Below are 27,820 nucleotides of genomic sequence, written 5' to 3' on the forward strand. Positions count from 1 at the left end.
CAAGAAAATCAACTTCACTGAGTCTTCAACCCGTTAACATATGGTAGCATCTGATCACATTAAGAGAGAAGAAGTATCATATATAGTACGAAGGCGTCAACAGATCTGTCACTGCTGAAACACACTGCATCAACTCAGCAAACTCCTGAGCCAGGACAGATTGATCATTTTTCTCAAATCATTAATAAGCTAACATTCTAAATGTCATCCACCACATATTAATGATGATTGAGGTCAGTGAACACGTGTGTGCTGCTGTCAGGTTTAGCAGCCATCAGTGCCGACCCTGCAGATGGACGGCCGTGAAGTAGTACAGACATTATTGTGCCAACCACCTGAAACAGAAAGAATGGGTTCATTAATGTTATGCTCAGATAATACAAGCCTGATTTCACTTGAAATGACAACCAGTGTTTTTTTTTAAAAAGCACATATGGTGTTAGCTGATGAAGAGTAAAGAATTGATGTGATTGATAGAAATGTTGTTGTACCTCTGCTGTACAAGACGATGCACTGGTATGCGCTGGTGCTGTGCACAGCGCTCCAGAAGTTGTAGTCGAAGGGGCTCTGGTCCACCCACCTCCAGCCCTGGACACACGTCACATTAAGTTTAACAACCAGCAGACTTTTATCAGACTTTTAACTGTGATGATGAATCATCTGTTTCTGGCTGTTTAGTGTAATAACCTGGAAGTAAAGTCCCCCCATCCAGGCATAGTCCTGTCCTGCCCTAAGGGCCAGCTGCTGCAGGAAGTTGTACTCAAACAAATCATGGGCAGAAGCCATGGTGGCTCCAAGACTATTGCAATGGGCCTGAAAGTGACACACAAACACACGTAGTATATATACAAGACATATATTATGTTAAGGTAATGAATGAATTTTTTTATGTTAAAGAAAGCCTGCTTGTCATTTGAGCAGCAGGTACACTCAGTTTTTTTGCTGTAAATGAATCTTTGAGTAAAGAATTTAAATAATTTTGATTAAACAATTCTATTTACCGCAGCAGCGCTCCAGGATTTGCCAGCGCTCACATACAGATAGCAGCTACTCTTGTGTCTGTCCCAACCAGCAGGACACAAGAAACGACCTACAGAGCAGAGAGAGGAGCAATGTGAAGTCATTACATTGTACAGACATAGTCTGCTTCAATGTTTCATTTGAAGACAACCAACCTTCGACTGAAGGACCCATCTCTCCAGCAGACAACATCTCAGGCTCTTGTGCTGAAGAGGAAAAACATGATCATATTATTTCACTATTAAACACAGAATATAATTATCCACTCATTCATTCATCTTTTTACCTTCAGGAACAAACTCTCCAGCTTCCTTTTCTGCCACTGCAACTGAAACAGAAAACAGGAGCTCTGTTACAGTTTGATCAGTCAAACACACAGTCGGTTGTTCAGTGCGTTTTCTATGTGAGAGCATCTTACCCAGGTTTTCCTCATGCAGCTCCGGTTTTCCTTCAACTGGTTCAACGGCTTCAACTAAGCAGAGAACAGAAGGAAATGGAAGCTTCACATCACTGGTCTATGATTTAATTTATTTACTTCATAACATATTCAAACACAAAGGTCTGCATCAGGGATTCATATGGGCTCCCTGTATCATCCTATAAACTATGGGGGGTCACAGAGGTCACGTTCATGAAAATTCCAATATGGATTCTGACCTTCAGAATAAAAGGGTTCTGTGAGGTCACATCTTGTTAATGTGATGTCAGTTGTTATTTATATACACTGAATTAATCATATGTGGATTTATAATCAGCATCATGAAAAGAGATTGATGCAACATATATCTATTCCTGCATGTTGAAAATAACACAGTAACAATCAGTAACTGATTATTAATGCTTCATATACTGTAAGATATTGTTCCCACAATAAAAAAAGGGCAAAGATAACATTTTCAATCTGTATACTGAAAAGTACTTTCACCACTTTTCCCACATTTTGTCCTCAACAATTGATTATCATTTCATTTACATCTACATTTCTGAAAAAAATTGACTTTCTGTTTATTTGAATTTTTAACTAATTTACTGTATTTATTCATATTTCATGTTGTGCAGTAAGTCATTTATCTGTTTACTTCTGATGACACGTGGAACTGCACAACTGTTTCAGAAGACATTAAACGGTGTGAAAAGTGAATCTGACCTGCTTTGGCTGTGACAGCAAGAACAACGCTGAGCACAACCGTGAGGAGGAGGAGGGTCTTCATGATGAAGATGTTGAGGACAATGAAGATTGATGAAGAGACTTAACTTCTGGAGGGAGTCAGAGACAATCAAACCAGTTAACAGGCAGAAAATAAAATAGACTTCTGTGGTATGAGACGAAGAAAGAGCAGGAGTCTTACCTGTGTGGTAGATGTGTGTTGAGGTTCTTCAGGTATCAGCTGATGCTGCAGTGATGAACAGGAGGCTGCTCTGCTCTTTATATACAAACCTGATCCTCGATAACCTTGAATCATAATAATAAAAGTTAAGCCAATAAGGAAATAGTGTTATCAACAATACTGATTGGACTGATAAAGTGATGACCGGACTGAGAGTGATAAAACATTTATGAGGCTGTGACCCAGAGAATTCCCGACAGCTCTTTCTGGAACATGTGATTGACAAAAAATAAAATTCTTACTTATGGCAAAGCATTTGACTGGGATTAAGTGTTAAGAAATTATACATTATTATGGTTCTAATAGTAATAATATTACTCTTGTTTTTTTGAAACAATAAACTTCATTCACTATTAATTGACTTTTCAAGAATATATATCCGACAATAATACTCGATAAACACGAATCAGAATCAGGTTTATAGACAAATAAGTCTAAAAATACTAGGAATTTGTGTTTGTGCAGGAATTAATATAAAAATATTACAAACACCATTGTGCATTCGGTGTAAATAAAGACTAGGGAATGAATCATGCAAAGTACAGTTATTCCTTCTTTGGCCACAGGAAGTTGAAGTGGGAGACAACAAAGGGTCCATGTGTGTGATGTGTGATACACTGTAAAAACCTTGATAAAGAAAGTGAACAGTACCAAAGTACAGTAGTAAAAACGAACCCTGATGATTCCTTTTCATCTTTAAAGTGTTTACAACCCATTTCTTCGTCATTTGTTAATTGTCTTATGTTCTCTCCCACAGTAAAACTTTACACACCAGAGCAGACACAATGACCAAACTGCAAAAGTAAAACTGTTTACTGCTTGTATTCAAGTTAATTATCTAACAAGGCTAAAGTGATAGAACAGTTTCAGTGAACGAACCAGTGCCCTAAAATATATATATAAAAAATATATAATAAAAAAGTTACAAGGAAAACTGCAAAAATTAACGTACACATGAACAAACAGTCAACTGGTGAACTGGAAATTCAATCATGAACTGAAATATACAAATTGCAGTAAATAGATACTGCAATTTGTATTGAGGTCAATCTATTTATTACAGACATGCATTCATTATGTCATTTTCTGATTATTTTAGCTGTTACACAACTGTTTTTGTGTAATGTCCTCTTCTTCTTTTAATGTTCTTATTTGTAATTACTGCATTTTTTCTTCAATTACCCTTGAAGAGCTAAAAACTATTTGTTTAGTTTTGTCTTTGTCACCATTTTGATCTGGTTATATATTTTATTATTGTTGCATTGTACTTGTATTCCTTTGTAATTCAATGTGCTGGACTGCAGATGTTGAAATGAAGACATGTTCTTAAGGGTAGTTAGAGGATTAATTCAGATTACAGAGGTTTAAGATCTGTGAATGACCGAGGCCAACTTTTGCCAAACACCTTTCTGCCAAATTTGCACGTAAAGACACTGAGCATCTTGAAATGTGTTCTTTAAAATATTATTACAACCGCATGGCTGAAGGTCGTCGACTCATCATTTTATAAAACACCTGAGCTGGTGCTGGATTTCCTGGCCAGGTTTGTTGCCATCATGCCTCCTGGAGCTCTGAGCGTCTCATTGCCGACAAATGATAGAAGCTTTGCAAAGACTGATTCATCATTTTTCAACTAATGGGAAACTGATGCTGTTGCACTCTTTGTATTTCAAAGTAACATCTCCCCCGCAGATGAGCGACGTTACGCTTTGACTAACTCTGAGCTGGCAAGCAGTTTGATTTGTTAAAAAGACGTACGAATGTAGTGAGTGGGGCGATCGTAGAGAAAAGCTGCAGCGTCACTGTGTGAGAAATAGTAGCTGGGAAATATTTTTGGGCACCGGCCAAATCTGAAGCTTTCTGACTGCGTCACTCGTCAACCTCTCACTGCCAGCAGATCGGTGGGCTGTGTACTGTTGAAGCCTGCTCAAGTTTTCACACAGACTTTTTAAAAACTCCTTGTGTTTTGACTGAATTCCTCTCTTCCCACTGTATCGCTCCTCTGACTGTGCTGCCGCCCGTCACCAGGACAGCTAATGGGGTTGTCAGCAGTTAACAGGCCTGTGATGCCGTTGTCGGGAACATTAACACAGCAACACCACCACAATTACGTGCTATCGGGCCTCGCCATGGCAACATGCAGACACAAATTAATGAATAGGACTTTAATGAGCCGGGCTGTCGCTGTGTTAGGGGAATTTTCTTTAGAATATTATTAAAGAGAATGAAAGGAAATGTATAACAGCCCAGTTGCTTTATGACAAGCATGCTGGTAGGATTGTCACCCCTTGGTCAAAAGCATATTCACAATCAGCAAAGCTACACGTATACAGCATTAATCATTAAACTTAACTATGAATATTCAAGATATCGTGAGATGTTTATGGCGGAAATGTCACAACCATGTTACACCTACATATTTCCAGCAATGTGCAATATAAACATCTATCTGTTCTGTTTATAAGCTTTAAAGCGGACGGCAAAATTGTTAGGCCCAGTGTTTTGGTAAATACCCAGACAAACATAAATGTGAATATAGGACACACACACACACATTGGGAGTATGTCAGACATTGGATTTCTTTTTTAAATGAAATCCCAGTGCTGTACACTGCATGTTTGTATTAAACCTGGTGTCAGGGAAGAGGACGACATGCTTGTGGCTCAGCCAGCTGCCGCCGCTCCTCAGTAATTTACAGGTCTGCCAGGGAGAGCTCACACAGCAAGAGGCGTACGAGTATTTAGAAATGTGGAATGAACTCCAGATCGGGAGATTGAGCCACCGGTGGATGTATGATTTGTTCCTGTTGACTTTACTGCAGGGTTTTTTTTTCTGTGGGGATATGAATATATTTGCTTTTCTAGATTTAGGACTTGGCAGAAAACCATGAGCCTGAGGTTTTTTGAGGTAGCTTATGCGTGCGTTTGTAGTAGGTGGGAGTATTTTCAGTGTTTTCATGCCTCGGAAATAATGTCTGGGTTTGTACTTTGCTCTGAGCAAATGTCATGTGCAGAATTCTTCATGCCTTTTGTGTAGCTTGTCAAGATGAACTTAGGTCAGGGTCACTGTTTATCACACTTCTGAGGATTTCATTACAGAATGCGGCAGACAGCCAACACGAATGGAAAAAGTGGGAGATAAAGTCAGAGGAATTGCACATGTTATCGTATGTTATAAAATATAATTGATATACACTTTAAGAGTAATAATAATAATAATAATAAGTAGTAGTGAAGAGCAGGAATAACCAATCAGGCTTGTAAAACATTCAAAGAGGTTTCATTATGAAGTGTAAACGATCAATAACAAGCTTAAATATTTGTGAAGAGCAGACAATAAGGATACAGAATATACCAGCAAAATATTCTGTTAAATGTCCAATTAAAATGTGAATAATTACGTTGGTCCTGAAGTCACATCACGACAAATAAGAATTTCTAATTTGTTGTCCAAAATAATTATATTATAATATAAATTATTATATTAATTATTATCAGTAGATGTGAGCTTCTGTTTCTAACCTGCAGCCACTAAGGTTCCACTCTTAACAAACAAAAAAAATCACAGCTTCCTCTGATATTTGTTGCATGTTTATTAAGTTTATGAATAAAGAGACTTTTATGTTTATCGTACTGATTAATTAGTAAGAGTTCCTGTGTCAGTTGAAGTGCCAGGAAGCCAGGCTGCAGAACCTGGCCAGCAGAGATTGAGCAAACAACAGCAGGAGGAGGAATGAGTCGTAAAAGTCAATATAAAGTCAGACTCACTTCAGGGTCACAGTGGCCTCAGCGCTACTTCTCTCGTGTGACAAAAAGCCGAATTTGAAACGACAGCAGAGATTACAAAGCTCTCATATCAATGAGGATTGAGTCATAAAAAAAGTCTGAGATCTGACAACCTTTAACTGTAATTCTGGTTTTGACCTTGGACCGTCCTTTAACCCGTCTAAATCAATGCACTTCTTCTCGTAGTAGCTGAATAAGGATCCCACAAGAGGATTTAAAATCTGACTTTTTTATTCCTCTGGTGAGTCTCTCTCCAGATGGGCCTGGTAACATGACCATGGACTCTAACTCGGCAATGACCACGTCAGACCCCAACATCTGGGCAGCAGCCATAAAAAAAATGGTGATGGGTCTGGTAAGCACAAGTGGAAGCAGCTCCTGCCAGGTAGAGAAAACCTGCCACATGCTGCCAAACAAGGTGCCACACAAAAGTGCATAGTATAATATGGTGTTGTTTTTTTTTACATATTCTACAGCCCACAATTTAGAAATACCGCATTGTGGTCGTTCTTGGTCATGAGAAGATAAAGGTATAGTAGCCTGCAGCTTTAAAGTTGGGAGAAATAGTCCCCTTAAAGGATATGGTGGCTTGCTTGAAATCACAGACCGGCTGGAAAAAATCTGTGTAGGAGCACAGATGAGTAAGAGCGGTTCCTCCCCCTCCGCTGCCCTCAAGTACCCTTGAGCAAGTCGGCCAGCATCACACCAGGCAGCTCCTGATGCGTCAGTGTTTGAATGTCTGGAGCCTCTTCTCCTCTGCATCTCCTCCCCCAGGCAGTTATAATTAAGATTGTGCTGTGAGTCTACCTTTCTGCTAAAGTAAAAACATGTTCCGAGGATGATTACATGCTTTTAAACCTGTCTGGGGCCCATTGGGGCAGTAAGTCATCCTCGTTTGACTTCACAGAGTCTAGCGCTGAAAGGTACAATATGTAACTCTACTACATTAAAATGTCTAAAACAAACTAGAAATATCTTGTATACTCGTTGAGTTGTGCACTTAAATTCTACATAGGTCACATGAGGTCATAGAACGTGTTTCTCGGCATAACAAATAGGCAAGGTTTACAGCAACGAGCTTTAGGAGAAGATAATGTTTCTTCATGCTGATCCCTTCTGTGTAACCAAGCTAACTTCGTGACGTGGAGAGATGTAAACACTTCCTCATCCATATAATCCCTTGCGTGCGTGGTTTTTCTAAAACTGTGGTTCACAACCCCGACTGAGACACCAGCTGACTTCTTTTGTTGAGGAGTGTGAGTCAGCGTGCACGTCCATGCACTGAAAACACAAATGCCACAGTTCAACGCAACAATACAAATTCAATAAAAGATGCAATTTATGCGAAAACCAGAAACTTTAGTGACCTACACAAGATAGATGTTTATGCTCCAGACTCTGATGTTTTCACAGAGAACATTTTATTGAAGTGAGAATACAGTTACCCTTGCTTTTGTTGTTAAATAAAAAACAACTTTTATTGTAATGATACAACTGGAATTTAAGTCTCCAAACTTGTATTTTCCAGGCAGGTTTTTACATTATGACTGAGCTGGGTGTTGACGGGAGCACAACATTGAAAAACTAAATGCTGAGCTGCCTCAAATGAGATATTTTAACAGCATTTAATTTAGAAGAGCTGGTATTATTCTCCAGTCAGGAGAAGTGTTTAAGCTACTCTGACTTTTTGTGGTGAAACACACCCTCAGGAGAAGACACACACACACACACACATAGACACTCACTGTTGTCTCTACATCCTACCAGCATTGATGAAAACATGTAAATCTTTCCAGCTGACGTTATAGTGAATTACAGACTGTATATCAAATGGAAGACATTTCTCCACTTCCTCCTGTTGTATAAAAATTAACTATGGTGCAGGTAATGTAATTTGGGGTCTTAGCCGTAGCGATGGAGCATTAAATAACAAATTAAAACCAAACTTGCAGGATAAATGAACACTTGGAGATACAACAGTCTGATTAGAACTACCTCAAGTGACAGAATCCATCTGAAAAAAGTATTTCTCTTGTACTTTGACTTGTTAGTTTGGCCCATGTCCCATCCACCGATATGGAGGAGGCAGGGTTTATGACCTATAATGCAGCCAGCCACCAGGGGGCAAACAAGATGATTCACTGTTGGGGAGCTGTCTGTTGTCCATCTTAATATTCACCCTATGGTTATAACAAATAAATTGTGACACCCTCCCGTCAAAGAATCAAGTGATTGAAATTCTAACCCCGCCTCAGTTTTGCTCATGTTGCAGTTGATCAAAGTTATGATGTGGAAAATACTCTGCCTCCTGCCTCTTCCTGTTTATTGTTTTCACATTATGTGCCTCATGAGAACAATGAACAATGGAAGGAAAAGCAAATCAAAGGGATGTGTCATTGACGCATAGTTAAGAGACCACACACCATCTGATCGGAATTACTTGAGCTCGACCAGCACAGATAAGACTTGATCCATATTGCTTTGAGAACACTAGATGAATATTTCATGATCTTTAAGATGAATGAAGCATTGGTGTGTGCGCCCATAAGTTTATTATTTTACAGTGTCATTACAGCCTCAGAGAGCACTTATATTTAAGTATCCTGTATTGGGAACATTACGTTCCGCCTTTAAAATTCCACTTTTCATTTATGACAGAAGGTTGGACTCCTCCGTTTTACTCCCCATCTGTGATTCATCTCCGCTACGTACATGCATAGAATTGCCTGGGAGTCCATATGCTTGTGGAAGTTGCTGCCATCCTCTACCACAATATTGAGTTTTTACTGCTCTCACTCAGAACAGCCTCCGCCAGCGCTCAGTTCAAGTGTATCATAAACATTACCCACAGAGAGTGGAGCTGTCCTGCATGATGGAGAGGGAGGGAAACACTCTTGTCCACGCATTAAAAGGAAGAGGTGTGTTGGGGGATTTGATCTGTGTGGCCACCGTTGGATTAAGCGATAGTTGAGGTAATAAATCTTCATTAAGGTCGTTTTGCTGAAGTGGATTGTGAAGCGTGTCGTAGCGATGAAGAGAGGGGAGGAGGAGGAGACAGAGAGGGAGGAGTCAGGTGGAGAGGACAGCTGTGTCTCCCCACATGGATCATCTGGAAAAGCAGCTGGTGCTTTCCTGTACCCTTGTCTCCTCCTTCCTCCTCTGTCCCTTTCTCTTCCTCCTTCTCTCCTTTCTCCCTCGCCACCCCAAATAACCTAACGTCTTCATTAACGTCTCATTACAGCTGAGTCAGCCCCTCTAACCCACTGCCACATTAGAGCGCACATTGCTCATTTGGTTTGTAGAGAGACGGGCAATTTCCCCAGTTTTAGTCTGCATTGAAACGCTCTAAATGCATGGGTGTAATTACCGGTGATCACTTTTGAAAATCCTCGTTTAATCTGCTCTGCTTATTACAACTTACAATTTAGTGTCAATATACCCACCCACTTTAATTGATTCATAATATATATAAATATTCACGACTACCCTTGTATAAGCTTGTGTTCAAACATAAGTACTTATCCATCGAGGGAATTAACAAAATAAACCTGCAGTGTCTCATTGTTAAATAACCTCAAGCTAGGAGGTCATGTTTTCGTCTGTGTCTGTTTTGTCATTATTTTTATTATTAAGCGAAAACTACTTGATGGATAACCACGAAACAAACAATTTGTATAATTTCTATGCTCATAATGTAATAAATGTGCTATTGTCAGTCATGGTCAGTATGATCCCTCTGCAGACGGACAGACGTTTCTGTTGGAGGTACTCGACCGGCCCATTTCCCTGTTACTCCACTCCAACCATCTACGTCTTCATCGCCCTTTAACCATTTATGGAGAGAAAACCTCAGGTCAACCAAAGTTTACTGCTAAGTGCAGTCTGAGTTACGACTCGGTCCATACTCCCTGATCTGCCTCCACTTAAACTGGCAGCTGAAAGGAGTCCTGCTAGTGGTAAACCTGACCTATGCTGAACTCCATCCATAATCCATAGGTCCAGTAGACTTTGGCAAGAGATGCACGGTCATATATTCCAATCTGTTAGTTTGAACCTCTCGAACTTTGAAAACTAGTCGGAACATCCTCAACAAAGCAAATGCCAACCTTCCTCCGGTGAATCTCGGACTGGAAGCGAGAGGAAACTACCAGCCTCTGTTTAGAGATACAGCTCCAATATGGTTTCAATAACATTTTGTGTCTTTAAATCTTATCATCATCACATCCATGATCGAGGTCTGCACCGGTCCAATGTCTGAAATATACCCAATGACTCTGAACCTGACCGGCATCTACTAATTTTCCAAAAGCTTAAAGAGATGATATGAACAAGACCGGATCCCAAGCCCAAGAATGATTTGACTCAACCTGAAATGTGATTTAATCATCTGTCAATCCACCTCCTGCTGCCTATCCAGGGTTGGGTCACCATGACAGCAGGTCAAGGAAAATAACCACGATGTTCCTGTTAACATTGTCTAGCTCCTCCTCGGGGCTCCTGAGGCTCGCACACCAGATAAGGTATATAATCTCCTCAGCGTGTTATAGGTTGAATCACACACACCTATAGAGCGATAGCAATACGTGTCTTGTGTAAAAATACACATTGATCTCATCTGATGGTTATGTAACAGCACATGGATGCAGCTTAGAGCAAATCCTCAGTGATTCACTTGGGCTTGAGACATAAAGACTGAAGATCCACAAGAATACACTCAATAAAGCGGATATGACTCTAGTCCTGCTTGGGTTTGTGTGTAAGAAACAAGAGGACATGTGAGGATTTCTACCTTATCTCCACTGAGGAGACTTTGTTTTCACCCTTGTCCTTTTGTTTTTTTTTACATTTTCACTGATATCCCAGGGAAACATTCATGAATCTTAGTGAAATAAACAAAGCATAATTAGGCGACTTAAATGTTTGCAAGTAGGTGCAGCTTGATTGAACTTTAGGGGGCTATTGGGCCTTGGCTCAGCTATGTGTTTTACCCAGTGCTATTCTACTTTGTTTGCTGGCTTGTTTGTTTGTTGGTCAGCAGGATTACCCCAAAACCACAGGACGTATTTCCACAAAACTCTGTGGAAGGATGGGACATGGGCCAAGAGAGAATCTATTACATTTTGGCGTGGATTCGGACAAAGGAGCTGATCCGGGTTTAGTTTTCTCTCTTTCTTTAAGTTTGTTACTTTTTTTCCAGGAAATGTTTCATGTATATTGATGAAAAATGTCTGTTATATTTAGGCCACTGATATCTCAGAGGGTGAGCGATTAGGAACAGCTTATGGCACTGCCTGGCCTTACCTGAGGCACTCCACAGAGCCATTCTAGTAATTACAGTAATGAAGGTGGGCAAAAAAGTTATGTTTTTTTTCCCCCAGCGATAAGTATACCCAGGCAAACTGGAATGTAAGGGACATGTCAGTCAATCAAAATCAGTCTGCACCCACACAGTCTTGAGCAAAGCTTTAATCAGGCACAATAACTCCTACCTGTGTGGGTTCACCGTGGCCGTGCACCTCCGGTAAACTCCACAACACTGACAGGACCACTGAGAAGCTGCACACAGCCAGTGGGTGAAGTAAAATACCTCTAATCCTGCATGTAACCGAACTGCTTATTACACTGTAGCACATTGCCTATACCTCCACCTACACATGTGAAATACACAAAGTGTGTGTGCATGTGACAGCTTTGTGGTTGATGAACATATGCTGGACCTGTCTGTGTGCTGAACAGACATAAATTCAATTAATATTAATCCTCTTATCAACTGCTGGCAGGACAACAAACAACTGTTTTTCCACAAAATGTTGCAGTTTTCCTTTAGCATCCTTTTCTTATCTAGTGGCATTTCTTCCCCCAGCTGCAGAACACAGTGTGAAGCATGTTGTCAGTGCTGCATTGAGATGTTTGACAAAGAAAAACGTATTAAATAATTCCTACAGTGGGCCACTGAAGTGTCACTAAAAATGCCTTAATTTAAATTAATTAATTATCTGTGAGTCATTTGTCATTCTGCAACATCTTATTTTTAGAATGAAACCTCCCTTTATAATGTGGCAGCGGATCAGCCTGCGTGTGTTTGCATGTCTGTTAATCGCGCCTGTCAAGATTTGCACGTCAATTGCATAACACATCTGAAAACGACTATGTACGAAATAAATGCATGAAAAATGAATAGGACTCATTTTGCTATGTTAGCTATGTACGATGAGCTGTCATAGTAAATAAGAAAAGCTACATTGATCAGTTTTGGCCGTATGTCCCAAAACATGAGAGGTGGCCTAGTTCTTATGACACTGATGTTTGTTCAAGTGCTAATTTTTCTGACAAGTTTGAATAAAATTCTTTTTTCGATGCTATAAAATCAGGGTGAAACGTCATGATTGTTGGTTGAGACTGACTCACGATTGGTCGAGCATGTGTATTCAATCGCTGCAGGATTAGACACACAATCCAAATGCACGAGGTAAGCTTTTCAATCGGTGATACTTTGGCTTCTCTTCTGGAGGAAGTTGCAATTTTGTCGTCCATCTTTATATATCGCCTACGCTATAATACAATACCGTACAACAGCACCAGGGACTACATCCTCCAAAATGATCGTCATCGACACTTTCAACACAAACTGAGTGACCCTGAGTGAAAATGGTTTGTTTTTGTATGACACTACTGCAGAGGTTGTGTGAGATAGTGGCGACTCCCTGTGGCCAGAGCAGAGGCGCTCTTGTACTTTCGAGTATGTTATTGAATTTAGGGCGAGTAAACCTCAGCCCAGTTTGAGCTGTGTGGACCATAAAGACGAGAGGTTCATCGATCTATATGTGATAGATACCTTTTATGGCCCCGAGTTGGTGAATGGAGGTTGTCTATGTTGGTGCAGTGTTATTATTGGGGTATTGAATGGAGGCTGTTATATCCCTGAGTCATACACCTACACTGTGATGACAGCAGAATATTGTGAAGGAGCCAGAGAAAAGTTTCTCCTCCGTCTCTCGCCTATCCGTCAAATATGATTACATCTGTCTCTCTCTCTTTCTCTCTCTCTCACACACACTCTCTCTTTCTCTCTCTGTGACCTTACAACCTCACAGGCTACCACTCATTATCTCCGACACTCTCATCTCTAAATCTGGCAGGATTTATTCACTCTGGCAGCGACGTCTAAGACGCTTTATCTCGGAGATATAATTTAGCTTTTTTATTTTCAAGAGTTTACAGAAAGACTTTGGCCGTCGTAACTCACAATCTCCTCCGAAGAAAGATTACGGCAGGTTTCTTTCGTTTTCTGTTTCAGATTACATCCCTGTCTCCTCTGGTCGACCTTGCCAACAAATTTACTGTCCCAACAGATAAAAATGCTATGGTACATAAAGGCCACGAAAACGACTTCAGCGATAAACTTGTCCTAAACTTTTATATATCAGTCATGTAATGTAATATGACCAACAGCAGTTAAATGCCTTTGTTTTCTATTCTGTCCGTCCATTACTCCGCCTAAATTTCTGTCTTTTTTTAAATGACCATGTGAAGAAAAGGTAGCTAACTTTATTACATCACCTCAGTCCACACAGTCTCAAATAAATGGAAATTACTCTACTTTCAGTATTTTGGGATTCAACTAAAAGCCTATGGAATCAAGGTTTAGGGCTTATATGGTAAAATCAGGGGCAGACTCAATAAAGCAAAAGTGATTTGCTGTTCATGAAGATTTCATAGAGTTTTCACAGGTACCACTGTCGCAGAACAAATGTGATATATATGTCGAAATACAGAGAATTAAATGAAGAATCATCTGTGGTTAATAGAAATGAAACAAATTTGGAGTGATATCCGAGGGAGAAATAGAGATGCAGATGGGGGCACACTTGGCAGGAGAGTGAAAGGCTTGGTTCCAGGAGGGTTGGGTCTGTCGGTTCATTAAAAAATATTACCCATATTACTCAGCATGCCTCACAGCGCCTGTTCACGTCCCCCTGGCTGCAACCCATCGTTGACTCTGCTGAGAGGGAACATTTTCTCGTCAAAAATCACAGTTTGAGATGGACGACAGGGCAGGAGAGGCGGAAAAGTGAATAAAACAACGATGTCCAGGAGCTTGTTGTAATCAACTTTATATTTTTCTCAAATCTAATTTCATTTCTGGGCCTCCCACACTAAGATGGACTGAAATACGATTGCATTCAACAAACCTCCGGGAAGGATTTTATCCTTAGAAATAAAGCCTCAGTGTGTAGTGTGTGAGTGTGCAGAGGCTGCAGAGCCGTGCCATGTACAGTAATGAAGGAGTACACAGAGAAATTGATTAAAAAATCTGAAAGAAAAACTCAGTCAAACAGTGCACGAGAGAAAAAGCGATCAGAGATAAACACACTGGTGTCTTGTGTGGGTGGACAGAGACTGTGAGGTTTCTCTTGATGTTTTTTTGTTTTTTTAGGGCTCTTTCATGATATCTAGGTCTCACAGGAGTTCCTCACTACAAGCACCTTCTTTGCACTGAATACACTCAAACACGGGGTCAAAGCACCGTTAGTGATGAAACATAAAACATGACTTCTGAACTGAGGCTCCACTGTTGCCATAGCTATGAGCGAGCGGGAGCAGCAGCTGAAAACCTCCAGGAAGAAGAGGCAGTAAATATTTCACTTGAATCTACTAATGTAAAACCTCATGTTGGTCCTGTATGGATGGACTGAGGATCACCAAAGCCATTGGGGTTCATCTTACGGGGAGCATGGTTGTGCTGGAAAGGTGCACTGACTAACATCTCAGGAGTTGTTCTCCAATTTTATGAAAATGCAACGAAACAACACACAAATTTCAGCTGGAGCTCTAACACAGGAGGACGCATTGTTATAAATTAAGCAAGTTGTTGAGTTTATATGTTTAAGTAGCACCATTAAAGTCGCTTGACTGTTTTTAATTCATCATCATTTAATGTAGTTTTCCAGTTGTCTGTAAACTTTTGCTGCTGACTGTCTGATATTTTCAGAATTGTCATGCGGCCCGTCTTCCATGTGTAAAAATGGGTTCCTGAAGAGAGTGAGAGGTTTTCTGTTTGTGAAAAAGTGTCAAACCTCAAACGCCTCAGGTCTCGTGTATTAAACCGAAACTACTGCAAGTGAAGAAATCTGTATTTCTCTGTCTTCTTTTATGGATTTTGATTGTATGATGTGTCCGTGTGATCGCTGTGTGTTGCTGGAGAAGAAAGAAGCCCTCAATCTCCGACTCTGACGGACGTGACACGACATGACAGCCCGCTTGATTTTTTGTTCTCTCTTCTTTAACTCCGCAGCTGCTCTGCTGGAGATGAAGTGTGTCAACAAGAAGTCACTGTGTCTGTTTTATCTACAGAAGAAAGAAAAACAACCAACAAAATATGCCCAGAAAATCCAATCTATTTCCCTACAACAGATTATACGTTCTTATTTATAATCTGGGTGCAATTTTACACGCAATACTTGTTTTTGTTGCCTTGTTTGTGATTATCATATTGACACATCAGTGAACTTTTCGTATTTTTGTTGTAATTGGATTAATTAGTTGATTAAAATACATCTTCATTACGTCTTCGGGCTTCAGTGAGGTGAGTGGGCTCTGCTCCTGATCAGATTAGTTCCTGCCCTCAATCTACATTTCAGTTGCGAAAAAATAGAACAAATAAACAGCATTGCTTGCCCGTCTTGTGCCTTTCTGATAGGATTAGCGAAAACAAACAAGCGACAAATGTGCAGGCGTAGAGGAAAAGAACATACATACACGGCAAGTGAACCCTGAGCCGTCAGAACGCGTGGGACCTGAGTTCATTGTGTAGAAGCTGGGGAAGCTGGGATATCACCCCCGCTGGTGACTGCTGGTCTGATCTCAGTGTTTTGTTGGGGCGAGATCGAAGCAATTTTTTATCCCGTGGACAAAAGCTACAGCAAACCACACCTGGTTTCATGTTTTGACATAGACCTGGTGGGTGAGAGAAAACTATTCATATTCATTCAGGCTGTTAACCTTACCCCCTTCACCAGTAGGAACTGTCAGAGATGGGGCAATCTCATGCGTGTACAGAGTAACAATAGCGTCTACTTTTTTACCCACTTTGCTCCCAGATGGTTTGAACACATTTCTGTTACAGAGGCTGCACTTTAGCTCTGACTGGACCGAGGCTCCTCTTTGTGTGCAGACCATGAACTGTATATAAAGATGGACAACACGTCTCCACCTTCTACTGACGGACAAAAAATGAGACCAAAAGATCCACGATACAGCTGCTGCTGTCTGATGCTTTAGAGCCTGAGTAGTGATTGTGTTGTCCAATCCATTCACAGGTCAGTCTCAGCTGCCAATTATCGCATCAAAAAAAAAACTAGCACCAAACTTACTTGGAAAACCGTGTAATGAGACCGGCCATGACAGACACATTCCATCCATCCATTATTTGTAATGGTCGTTCTTTGAAGGTCGTCAGGGGAGCTGGAGCCAATCCCAGCTGACATTTGACTAGAGGCGGGCTGCAGGTCGGCCGCAGGGCCAACACACACAGAGACAAACAGCCATTCACTCTCACAGTCACACCAACAGTCTACAATTAACCTCTAGTCCCCCACATGTCTTTGGACTGTAGGAGGAGACCGAGAGAAAACAACGTGCAAACTCCACACAGAAGTGGCCAGGCCGAATCTGGGAATCGAACCGGGAACCGTCTTCCTGTAACATGACAGAAATTGATTTAAGGTGTATTTTGACAATTTTTGCTTGGTCCATGTCCCATCCACTAACATGGCTGGATTTATGACCGCTAGTTGAGCCAGCCACCTGGGGACAATCAAGACACTTTGTCGTCCATCTTCATGTCCATTCTGTGGCGTGAACACATTCATGCTGCGGAGGGTCGCTTGAGTATTAAAGGCTTTTCTTTAACTTCCTTTTTAATTGTACGAGCGTGTGAAGACAAACAAATAGAATGGTGAGGACGTAACAAACAGTACTTATCATACGTCCTTGTGCCGATGAGACAAACTCAAACCCAGAAAGAAAATACAAATTTGAAAACATGGATATTGTGCAAATGATACATTGCATTACAGCGTTGATATCCATCAGACAGCTATTGTTTTGTTTTCTCTCTCGGCAAATACAGATAAAAAATGCAATTAGCATCGTCTGTGAGCAGCGCAGACAGATACACAGATACACTTTTAATGGAAAACAACACATTCCGGTGTGATGCTGTAATAATTGGATCAGATGCTGTACGACACTGTTTCTCTGTTGCTGCTTCACTTCTGCATCACTTATCTTTCCCCTTCCACGTTATCCATCGCTCCTCTCCTCGATCCTGAGGAAATCGTTCACCTGCCTCCTCTCCCTCTGCCACCTGGCTACAAAGACAGATGTTGGAGTGAGCAACAGGAGAGAGAGAGAGCCGCCGCGGTATCGCAGCGCTTCATCTTCATGGCCTATAGTTCAGCTGCATCGTGTCACTGATGACTTTTTTCAATTTCTCCCTCGGCTGCAAATAGTCCATCCAACTCTCTCTCTCTCTCTCTCATTCTGTTGACTCCTCCAGAAAAAGAAAAAAAAACTTCCTCTTGAGCTCACGTTGCATCAGTGTTCTGTCGTGTTCTCATTTCAGTTTTGTCTAAGTCAGGTTTTTGTCACTCACACAGGGATGGAGGCTTAATTGGCATGCACAGCATTACACACACACACACACACCAACAATGGCTTCGCCTCCTGTCTCTGATGCTGTCTTTTGTGTTTTCCTAAACTAGTTCAACATATTTAGGGCCTGAGCACCGAATGGTGAGAGGCCCTATTGAAACTGTAAGGATTATTATTGTGACTATTCTGAATTGGCTTTTTGAGGGCTTTAACATGCTGAACTTCTTACCAAACTTTGCAGAAAATTAGAAAGTGGTGACAATTTACGTATTCTGGAGTATTTGGAAATGGGCGTGGCAAAAAGGCTCAACAGCGCCACCTGGAACCCAGCCCCTAGGTTTCCACATAACCGATTTTCACCAAAATCGGGACACGGGTGTATCGTGACTAATCATTAAAAAAAGCCTCAAGGAGCATTATGAAAAAAACATTTTTTCAAAGTCAAAGTCCGCCATTTTCTATTTAGTGGCCATTTTGGCCATATTCCACATTTTTGCTTTGATGTACTTGTCCCAGGGCTTTAATCAGATCAACTTCAAATTCAGAGGAGTGTCATCACAACAAGATGGAGATAAAAACTGATTTAGAGATTGTTTTTTCGTCACACCATGTGACCCTGGCGTGGCGTCAAAGTTCATCAACTCGCCGTGAAACACGAAATTGCTGTAACTTCAGTGTTCATGGTTCTATCTCACTCAAACTACATGTGTGTAGCAACAGCCCCCCCCTGAAGATATTCATATGGTTTTAAGGCCGTGTGACCGTGGCGTCAAAGTTTGATTAAACGCCATCAAAACACGAGGTTCTGTATCTCGGACATATATTGTCCAATCGAGTCCAAACTAGACCTGTAAGACTAGAGTCGGCCTGATGACATCTACACAGAAATCATGACTTGAAATCACAGCGCCCCCTGGTGGATACAGGAAGTTGCATGTTTTATACTTTTATGAACTGCTCCTGGCTGCGTTACAATATACAGCTCAAAAGAGCTCAGTCAAGTCATTGGATCATGGTCAGAATTGTGACATTTCCTCAAAGCGTGTAAACATTGAGCTGCGGCGAAGGATCATCCTTCGCCAAAGGACACGATGTTGTCATAACTCCACTCTGCATTGTTCTATCACTACCAAACTTCTGTCACCTGATCAAAGTCCAAGCCTGAACAGCTCTATGTGTCAATATTTCCTCAGTGTCATAGCGCCAACTCCTGATTTGCCATGAAACAGGAAGTACTTTGTTAATCCACTCTGCATTATCCAACCGGCTCCGAACTACTGACCTATGATCACAATCCTGACCTGAACAGCTCCATGTATTAATATTAGTTCATAGTCATAGCGCCACCTACTGATCAGTGTGAAAATTAAGTTGTGGTAACATTGTCCAATTTAGTCAAAATTGCTCACGCTTCATCAGAGCCCCTACTTGAACAGATCCATATGTCTGTGCACAATAATAGTGATGGCGCCACCTACTGGCAACAGGCAGTAAGCTTTGTTTTACAACTATCATTCTACGTACATAAAATGTTCACAGTGTGATGTGCTGTTTGATAGCGTGGACCGTAATGAGCAATTAGCAGGCAAGAATCAACGTGTTTTATATATTCCTTCTTCTCGTCAGATGATATATTCATGAGTAGTTGATATAATGTGTTATTTATAAGCTGCTTGTATGTCACCGCTCTTCACACAAGTGTTGCTCTGCGCTCAGGGATGACGTACACAATGTAAGATGGAACATGAATCAGCCAGCGTGTAAAGCCAGTAAAGGTTATCTGTGGCCGGGAAGTGGAGGCACATTTTCCTCATGTTTGTCTGTTTTTTTTTTCGCCGCAGCTGCTGCGTCGCTGGACTCCAGACTTTTGACCCCTTGATGACAGAGAATGCCCCCCCCCCCCCCTACTGAATCCCATGATGCCCGGCCCGGCCTCTCGCAGGACCTTCCAGTTGCCAAGGAGATCATCGCTGCAAAATCCGCAAGCTGCTTCCTCACCACCCCAGTGAGTTATCGCCGCCGCTGAAACAGATAGAAGCATCACAGAAGTCAGCTGACCCATCTGCAGCGAGGGCCCGGCACATGTTTCATTTATCCATGAAGTTGTGTGCATTAACTACGACTTGTCCCTCTGTAGAGACACACGGACCCCCCCTCCGCCGGACATCGTGCCACCAAGGCAAAGAAGCGAGTCTCCTTTCTTAATGTCACCTCTAATACCTGTTATTACCGCGACCCAGCAGAGCGTAGCTGATTTGCATTTACGTCGCATCAGGACGGAGAAAAAGGAAGGTGGGGGGGGGGATTAAAAGGAGGATTTAGAGTGAGTATGTGTATCGTGTGGGATGTCAGCGGATGTGTAATTGGCGGAGTGACCTCTGTGAGGGCATGAAACACTGCAGCTGGCTTCAATACGACAGGTCGAGGAGGAGATGGACTCGGATCACCCCTGTCTCTCTTCTCAACTTCTCTCCACCAGCTCGCTCTACTTTAATACACATCTGTGATCATGTCTTGTTTGTCTCCGTTTCCATCTCCACCTCCTCTCCTGCCACCTTGTGAATTAAACAGTCAAATCCCGTTAATTACCAGATCACTTCTGTTACACAAACACAAACAAAAACACACTTGCTCAGAAACACATCCGTTACCCTCCATATTCTACACTTTAAATGTGTGTGCATCACTATCTGAACCACTTATCCTGTAACTATGTGGCAGAAACAACGTGAAGAGACAAACCATTCACACTTTTGGTGAATTTAAATTCTCCATTTAACCTAAAACCCAGCAAGAGGAAGCCGGAGGAGAAAATTCACACAGACACTGAGAATATGCACAGAAAGGGCCAAGACCTGGGGTTCTGAACCAAGAACCACTGTGTCGTCCGCTTCACAAAATGGGATATGAATTTAAAACACCAGTTAAGAACAGTTAAAATTAATCAATGCTCTTTATCATTTGATGCCCACTTTTTGTTTCAATCAGCTTTACAGTGACAGACTTGTTCTCTGCGGATCAGTTTAGGTCTTTAATTGTAATTAGGTTCATTTCTCCAACAGAGGTTACACAGAGAGAACACCTTCCGTATGCTCAGTAAAGGTTCTGTGACGACACCCTAAAGGGCCATTGTGACAAAAACACCCATTTTCATTACAGCTTCCATGTGGATATGAAGGACAAAGGAAATATTGTTTCATATTTCTTCACATTTTGAGCTGCAAGGGTCATTTAATCTAGTGTTCGCTCCTACCGGTGACAGATTAATTTAATTATACTCACGCCTTTGACATCTCTTATTGTTCTTATTGTTATCTAGCAGGATTACACCAAATAAATATACAGTTGACGGTCCCAGAAATGATTCTTTTCACTTTCTTTGTCATTGCGAGATGGGACAGTATTTAAGATTAAGATTAAGATACATTTACAGACATGCACAAGGAGGGAAATTTAACCTCTGCTTTTAACCCATCTGGTGCAGGACACACAGAGCAGTGGGCAGCAATGTACGGCGCCCGGGGAGCAGATGTTGGGGGAGTATGGTGCCTTTCTCAGGGGCACTAGACAGGGTAGGGAGAATCCTCTTGGATTTTTGGACAGATCAATCCAGGTTTGTCTTTTTGTTGTTTCTCCGTGGAGTCGAACCAGAGACCTTTTCTGCCCATAGTCCAAGTTTCTGCCACTAGTCCACCGCCTCTGATGTGTTCAGTTTGTCCTCAAGAGGAACATCTGGATTTAGTGAATCTACATGTGGCTTTATAAGGGGACTGCTGGCGGAGGTGTGCGTCCCACTAATTGCCTTTCTACTAGTTCATTATAAGGCTGAATTAGGAGTTGGCCTGTTCACTGCTCAGTGTTACTACACACTTCATCATGTTATTAACACTCCTCTCATGACCTTAACTAACTTCACACCCTTTCCCAGGGGGAGCACTTCCTTTTCTTCCTTTTTGTTTTTAAATGCAGGCACAGACTCAGAGCCCTGTCACTAAAAGGACCAGTCTTTAGAGTTCCAACCTTCACTTCACTTTCTTTTTCATTGTGTCTCTGACGAAACATGTGGTAAAAAAAGACAGAGCCTGAGATAGACTTTCTGTTTGTGATGAGGAAGGGTTTACATGCCAGCAGGTTAAGGAATCCATCTCCTGGGTCTCTCACACTAAAAACTTCATGCTACTTGTAAAGCCCTTTGGAATAAAGCATTCACCCACTGGCATGCTAGGATATAATGCGGCGCACCCATTAGGACGCCTGAACGATCCTTCACCCTAACCCCTCTCACCATCCTTTCTACACGTGTGAGTTGCGAAATCTTTTGCCACTATCCTCTCCTTCTTCACCTTTTTTATAATCTCATACCTGTCTCCTTTTTTCATCTGCTTCCCTTTATGTCAGCTTTAAAGTAAAACAGTGCGTCACGGACGAGCGTGGGTCAGGAAGTTAGTCTTCACAGGAAGCCAATTTGCTCCAGACATGAAAGGGTTGCACTGTTTTATTTCTCTGAAGAAGTGGGTGTGAGGAGGTTGGTGGCGGAGTTGAAGTTCGTCATGCACGACACCTCTCACCCCACCCCCCCACACAGGGCCTGTGGAGGCCCTGAGCAGCTCTTTGAGCGGCAGGTTGCACAAACACACTGTCGGAAGAAACGCTTCCGCCCTTTCTTCCCACTACTGTCAGACTCTACAACAGTTGTTCTCTTTCATCACAGTCAACTAAGGACTTGCATTATTGTGTTGACTTCTTTTATATAGAGTCTACCTCGTTCTGAGCTGTCTACTGCTGTAACAAGGGAATTTCCCCGGTGTGGGATCGGTAAAGTTTTATCTTATTTTAACTAATCTTAATTTAGCTTAAAAGGTGGTACTGCCTTGGCCTTCCGACCAAGAGGCTGTCAAAACTGCCCTTTGAAATCAATCACCTTTTTTTCAAAGCATCTAAATGACAAAATTTCCGTGAAGGACATTAACACAACAATCTATTTGCAGATATGCAGTGAGTTTCTTCCAGAACTGAACAGAGCTACTGTATGTTTTTATTTACTTGTGGTTCAATTGTGTGGGTTTCACACTGTAATTGAAAAAACGCTGGGGGTCGTTCCAAGAGGTTCACGGTTTGATAAAGCTCCACCTCAGGGGCCAACGCAGAGGCTGACATGCATATTTCTTTAAATGTATTTCTGAATATCATGGCTTGTGTGTGTGTGTGCGCGTCGTGAGTCACTGCTCAGTTTCGTACAGTATTTGTTTTGTGTCTGGCAGGCGATATCCGTGTGTGTGTGTTTGGTATGTGTGCTTGTGTGTGTGTGTGCTTGTGTGTGTGTGAGATGGGGATAGAGGGTAACAGGTTACATATGGTGGCTATCACAGGAAGCAGGACCCCCAGCTACCTTTCATGTAGCTTCCTCCTCATTGACCTTTAACGGTACATAAACTCTATCTCTCTGTCTCTCTTTCTCTCTGCAGGCTGCCTTTACAACTGAATCTCTATCGCTCTCTTCCTCTTTTTAAAGCTTTACAAATAAGTAAATTCATCAATTAGTTGATTCAAATAAATTAAATTGCATACATTTTTACAGTCAAATAATCATCTGAGTCTGACTCACTTCTTGCTTCTCCCTCCTGTCTGTGTCAGACTCAGATTTAATGCTGGCCTGGTGGATGTTTACTTTTGTACAAAACTGATGATTATTTCAAAAATATTGAATAATTGGATCCCTCTGATTATTTTAAAGTCATAATTCAGTATTTTTTTTGTCGAAATCCAAAAGATAATGAGTGTCAAATTATCGGCTGGATCACAGCGGCATCGTCTACCAATTATTCTCCTTCTCTCACCACAGGTGTCCCTTTGTTATTGCATTTCTCTTCATCGTGATTCCCACAGACACACATTCATTTTTGTCTCTGGCCTTTCAGGGCTGAAGACCAACTGTACATTCAATTTACTGCTTCAGGGAATTCCACGTTTTTAATGGTCATCATCTCCCCGGGCTCTTTTTCTTTTTACTTTTTCATCAGTCAGACCGGTCTGTCTGTAATTACCCCCAAGATAAAGGCCCCAGATGCCCTTCAGAACCCTCCTGTCTACGTGGCCATATTTCTAAAAATGAATAAAAGATCCCAGTGTGGATTTCATCCTCCCTTCAAAGCCAAACGTTTGGTGAGGCAATCACCTCTTGGACGTTTTCCTGTGAATGTTGTTGGTTTTAATGTCAACCCGAATGTCAGATTGTTACTGTGTTGTCCTTTTATATCGTCCTCCTTGTTCATCAGTCAAACTCTTGTCAGAAATTGTAATTTAATGCTGAATCGCACAATGAACCGCGTCATGTTTTAGCTGACTGCAAAGTAAAGATGGCCAGACGATCACCTTGGTGCTGTCCTGTAGTCGCTGTGTTTGCGTGTTTGTGTGTGTGGTTTGTGTGAATGGGAGAGCAGCCGTGTCCATGTTTCAGTTTTAATGACATCATCATCGGCAAGGTCAGTGGACGAAGGCGTTTGGGCCGTGTTCCACGGCGAGCTTCGACATGAGGATGAAGCCATAAAGCACGTTTGATGGGTTTTACCATAACTTTGCTCGGGGCTCTCCAGCACTAAAGCTACAGGATGGGATAATAGCTCCTCTTGGGCCTATAATTTAGAATTTCATGTCCCATCGTTTGAGTACTGAATGGAAAAATACACAGCACTTTTTTTCTCATTTAGGAGATGATTGATGGAAACTTGTGCGATTTAGGCCACAGCTTTACAGCCCTGGGAATCAATTTCGGCAACATGAATGAGTCCTATATCTCTGCTTCAAGTACTTTTCACATAACTGGTGCAGCCACTTTGTTCTCAGTGTCAGAAAATGTCACTGTACTTTTAAGACAGCTGCTGTAAAAGTAGGATTATATTTTCATATATAAATATATTTAAAATATGCTCGACAACAATGACCTTCAGTTCTGTGGAGAGGCATTGTCAAAGGATTCTTTGGCCAAGAATCTTTGAGCAGTTTGGCAGCCATGAGAAATATTCTTGTGTTAAGTTTTTAAACAAGCAAGTGCCCTTCTAGCCAATCGGAGAAGGCCAAAGTGAGGGGTAGGAGCTCATAGCTGTCAATCAGTGCATGAACTCAGTTCTATTCCACTTCTCCTTCACTGGTTTCACATTTGCAAAATTTTCCCAAAGTCTCGAGAAGATACTTTTTGTTACATCATCTCTACTCGGGTGAGCACACACATGTTCCAGTGGTAGAAACAATGATATGCATGAGCAGTGGGCTGAACATTGCCGGACCAATCCCAAAAGCAGGATCATTTTCATTAAAGTGACTGATGGGCATCTTTCAGACTGTTATGTAGTTCTTGTTGTGGCTGCCAAATCCATATTGGAAATTTGAGACCACAGGGACATCAAGGCGATGGATGATGGGGCAACTGGGAGAGGTAATTGTTTAAATAACTAAATGATCAGTTGAAGGAGTCTACTTTTCCGCTGCCGCAGAACTTGAGAGGTTTTGGATGAGACTGAAACTGCAATGAAATGACATGACAAACTGTATGTGGGGAAATTATTTCAGAAGAGTACTTTGCCTGGGCAAAGTCCTTGGAATTGAAAAAAATTCAATCCTTATGGCCTGGTTGAATTCATGCATCGGGCATTTGTCCATAGATTCAGCCCTTTTATACGCTCACAGCATTCATATAGTGCCTATACCTGCTTTACAATAAAAGACAATATGGGACCTTCAATATTGGTTTTGCATCATATCTCAGCTTTTTACATAAAACTCTGTGGATAAATGTGCCAGAAAAAACAGCTAAGATAGGAATTTGTTTCGGAAAAAAGGTATTTTCAAAATGAACTCAAAAGTGTAGCAATGTCATTCATTTGTTCACTAATACAAGAGACAACAAATGTTCAGCCCCAAAGCCCAAACTTTACCTAAGCACTCAGCGTTAAATGTTCAATCAACAGACAAAGAGGGGGGGGGGTATTTGAAGAGATATAGATATAGAGATTATTTAAAAGATTATTTGTGTTAATCTTTATTCCATCTTTTCTAGGTTAGACATCAAAACCCTCTGTGCAGACTTACCCACCCACTCACATCATCCATCGAAGCCCTGATCTGCGATAAGATCTGTCAACATTTATCTATGTTCAGTCAGTAACATCCTTCATGTTGCGGACCAACCTCCCTGGTGAGAGGGATTTGATTTTCATGCTAGCGATGGCATGACATGATTATTGCTGTGATATAAAAAACATTCCAGCATATTCTTTCCTGTTAGTGCTTTTTCTTCTATATTTCCATCATGATTCAATCACATAGAAATCTCAACCTTTCAGTATGAATTTATTGTTTTTTCAGCCTCTGTCATTATTAGGTGGGAAAAGATGTGGAACCAAATACTCTTCAAATGTCAAGAGGAAATTGTTTCAGTGGGAGATAATATGCAGTTTCATTTGGTTTCTCCTGTCATATTATTCCCATTATGTAGCTTGAATGCAATTTGTCAAGCACTCAGTTCATAGCCATGTTATGGTTTTATATCATGCACACACATTCATTGAGGGAGGACATACAACCTCTGCTGTTTCAGCCTCATACTTCAGTCTTGAATTCTTCGGCCGATTGTGTCGACGATCCCAAGACAGTGTTCTATTCAACTGATCGTAAGCAAAATTAAAACCACCACAACTCAAAATGGATCTTTGAAGACGCTTTTATTCAAAAAAGTAAAAAAATGACAAAGAGAATTGACTTCTCAGTAAGCAATGCAAAGATATCCCATCGCACCCGGTGGTATCATGTGGATTTATTCTGTATAACCTTCAAATATTCAGAAGGACGGTGGTTGTTCAATTTCAATATTCTTATAGCAAAGTTTCAACATAAAATAATTTCTCCTTGGTTTATTTCTGACAAACTTTATGACCAGTAACAGACACCGTACTTTCAGCCCTAGTTCTGAGAGAAGAATATTTGTGAGATATGACTAGGTATACGGAATTATGAGTGTTGTTCCCTCATCTCTGTTGCAAAACTCCTCTGGTATCAAAAGCGTGGAAAAGAAGAAAAGATGTACAGTTAGTATTTAATCCTTTAAAATGATACAGAGAGTCAGAATTTAAAAATCACTCAAATCTTTCAAATTGGCTTTTTTCTGTCTGTTTTATGAATTTAAACCTACGGGGTCTTTCCAGCTCATGCAGGCTTTTTGATAGATTTCCTGAAGATTAAACTTGTGCTGCATGAGGTTGAAACTAGCGTTATCATTCTCCTCTTTTCTTTCATTCCCCTTGTTTGACAGACCTTGCACCTCGAGCCGCGAGGGAACGCCCTCCAGGGTGTTAGTCGGTATTCGCCGGTGGTCCGCCTGAAAACTCCAACTGAGCAGCTCACCATGAAGCTCTTTGGACATCAGAGAGATCAGGACGAACTTCTCTCTTTTCAGATTTGCTGAGTACATCACTGTAGATAAGAGTTTGGTTTGGTGTCTTGACTTTAGAACCAATGTAAACTCTTATCTCCCACTCTCTCATGTAGAATTAGTCTGATAAGCCAGTCTCTCCCTTTTATAGTTTGTTGTGCTCTCACCAAATCCCCCACTCCTTCGCAAACCCTCAACAAACGCACAGCTCAGGTTTGTCTGGTTCTTATTGGTTTAAATTGGGCTTAAAGGTCAGAGGATTACAGTTTTCTTTCTTCGTCACCAAGGTAATATTGTATCTGTTGAAACTGCTCATATTGCTGGTCCACTGCCTTCAAACCGACTGACCCTCCCTCGCTCCCTCCTTCCCTTGGCACTCCTTCACCTCAGGTGGTTGAAGAATGATGAGCCGTTAACCTTTGCTGTGATGGAAATGAAATGGCTGATATCTATCACTCAGAACTACAACTCTCCAGCTTTGCACATTCACCCGGGACCGTTTGACAGATGGATAAACAGAGGGGGAGATGGATGGACGGGTAATGTT

At 41.4% G+C, this 27,820-nt stretch overlaps 1 protein-coding gene across 1 annotated transcript; it reads right to left on the reverse strand.

Moving 5' to 3' along the window:
* Window positions 1-264: 264 nt before the first annotated feature.
* LOC133011463 (ladderlectin-like) lies at window positions 265-27,312 on the reverse strand. Its single transcript, XM_061079191.1, has 8 exons — window positions 27,156-27,312; window positions 1,439-1,492; window positions 1,307-1,348; window positions 1,176-1,226; window positions 1,002-1,090; window positions 688-813; window positions 492-588; window positions 265-335 (listed from the first exon to the last, which is right to left on the reverse strand). Exons 1-8 carry the CDS (start codon window positions 27,310-27,312, stop codon window positions 265-267), a joined length of 687 nt encoding a protein of 228 aa, XP_060935174.1.
* Between the last annotated feature and the right edge of the window lie 508 nt (window positions 27,313-27,820).

Source organism: Limanda limanda, chromosome 10 (assembly GCF_963576545.1).
Source record: "Limanda limanda chromosome 10, fLimLim1.1, whole genome shotgun sequence".
NCBI lineage: Eukaryota > Metazoa > Chordata > Actinopteri > Pleuronectiformes > Pleuronectidae > Limanda > Limanda limanda.

Coding starts and splice junctions, on each gene's coding strand:
- LOC133011463 (XM_061079191.1), bottom strand. CDS start 27,312: ATGTACTCAGCAAATCTGAAAAGAGAGAAGTTCGTCCTGATCTCTCTG. Junction 1,493..27,155: donor CTCGCGGCTCGAGGTGCAAG/GTCTGTCAAACA, acceptor TTCTCTGCTTAG/TTGAAGCCGTTGAACCAGTT. Junction 814..1,001: donor AATCCTGGAGCGCTGCTGCG/GTAAATAGAATT, acceptor TGTCACTTTCAG/GCCCATTGCAATAGTCTTGG.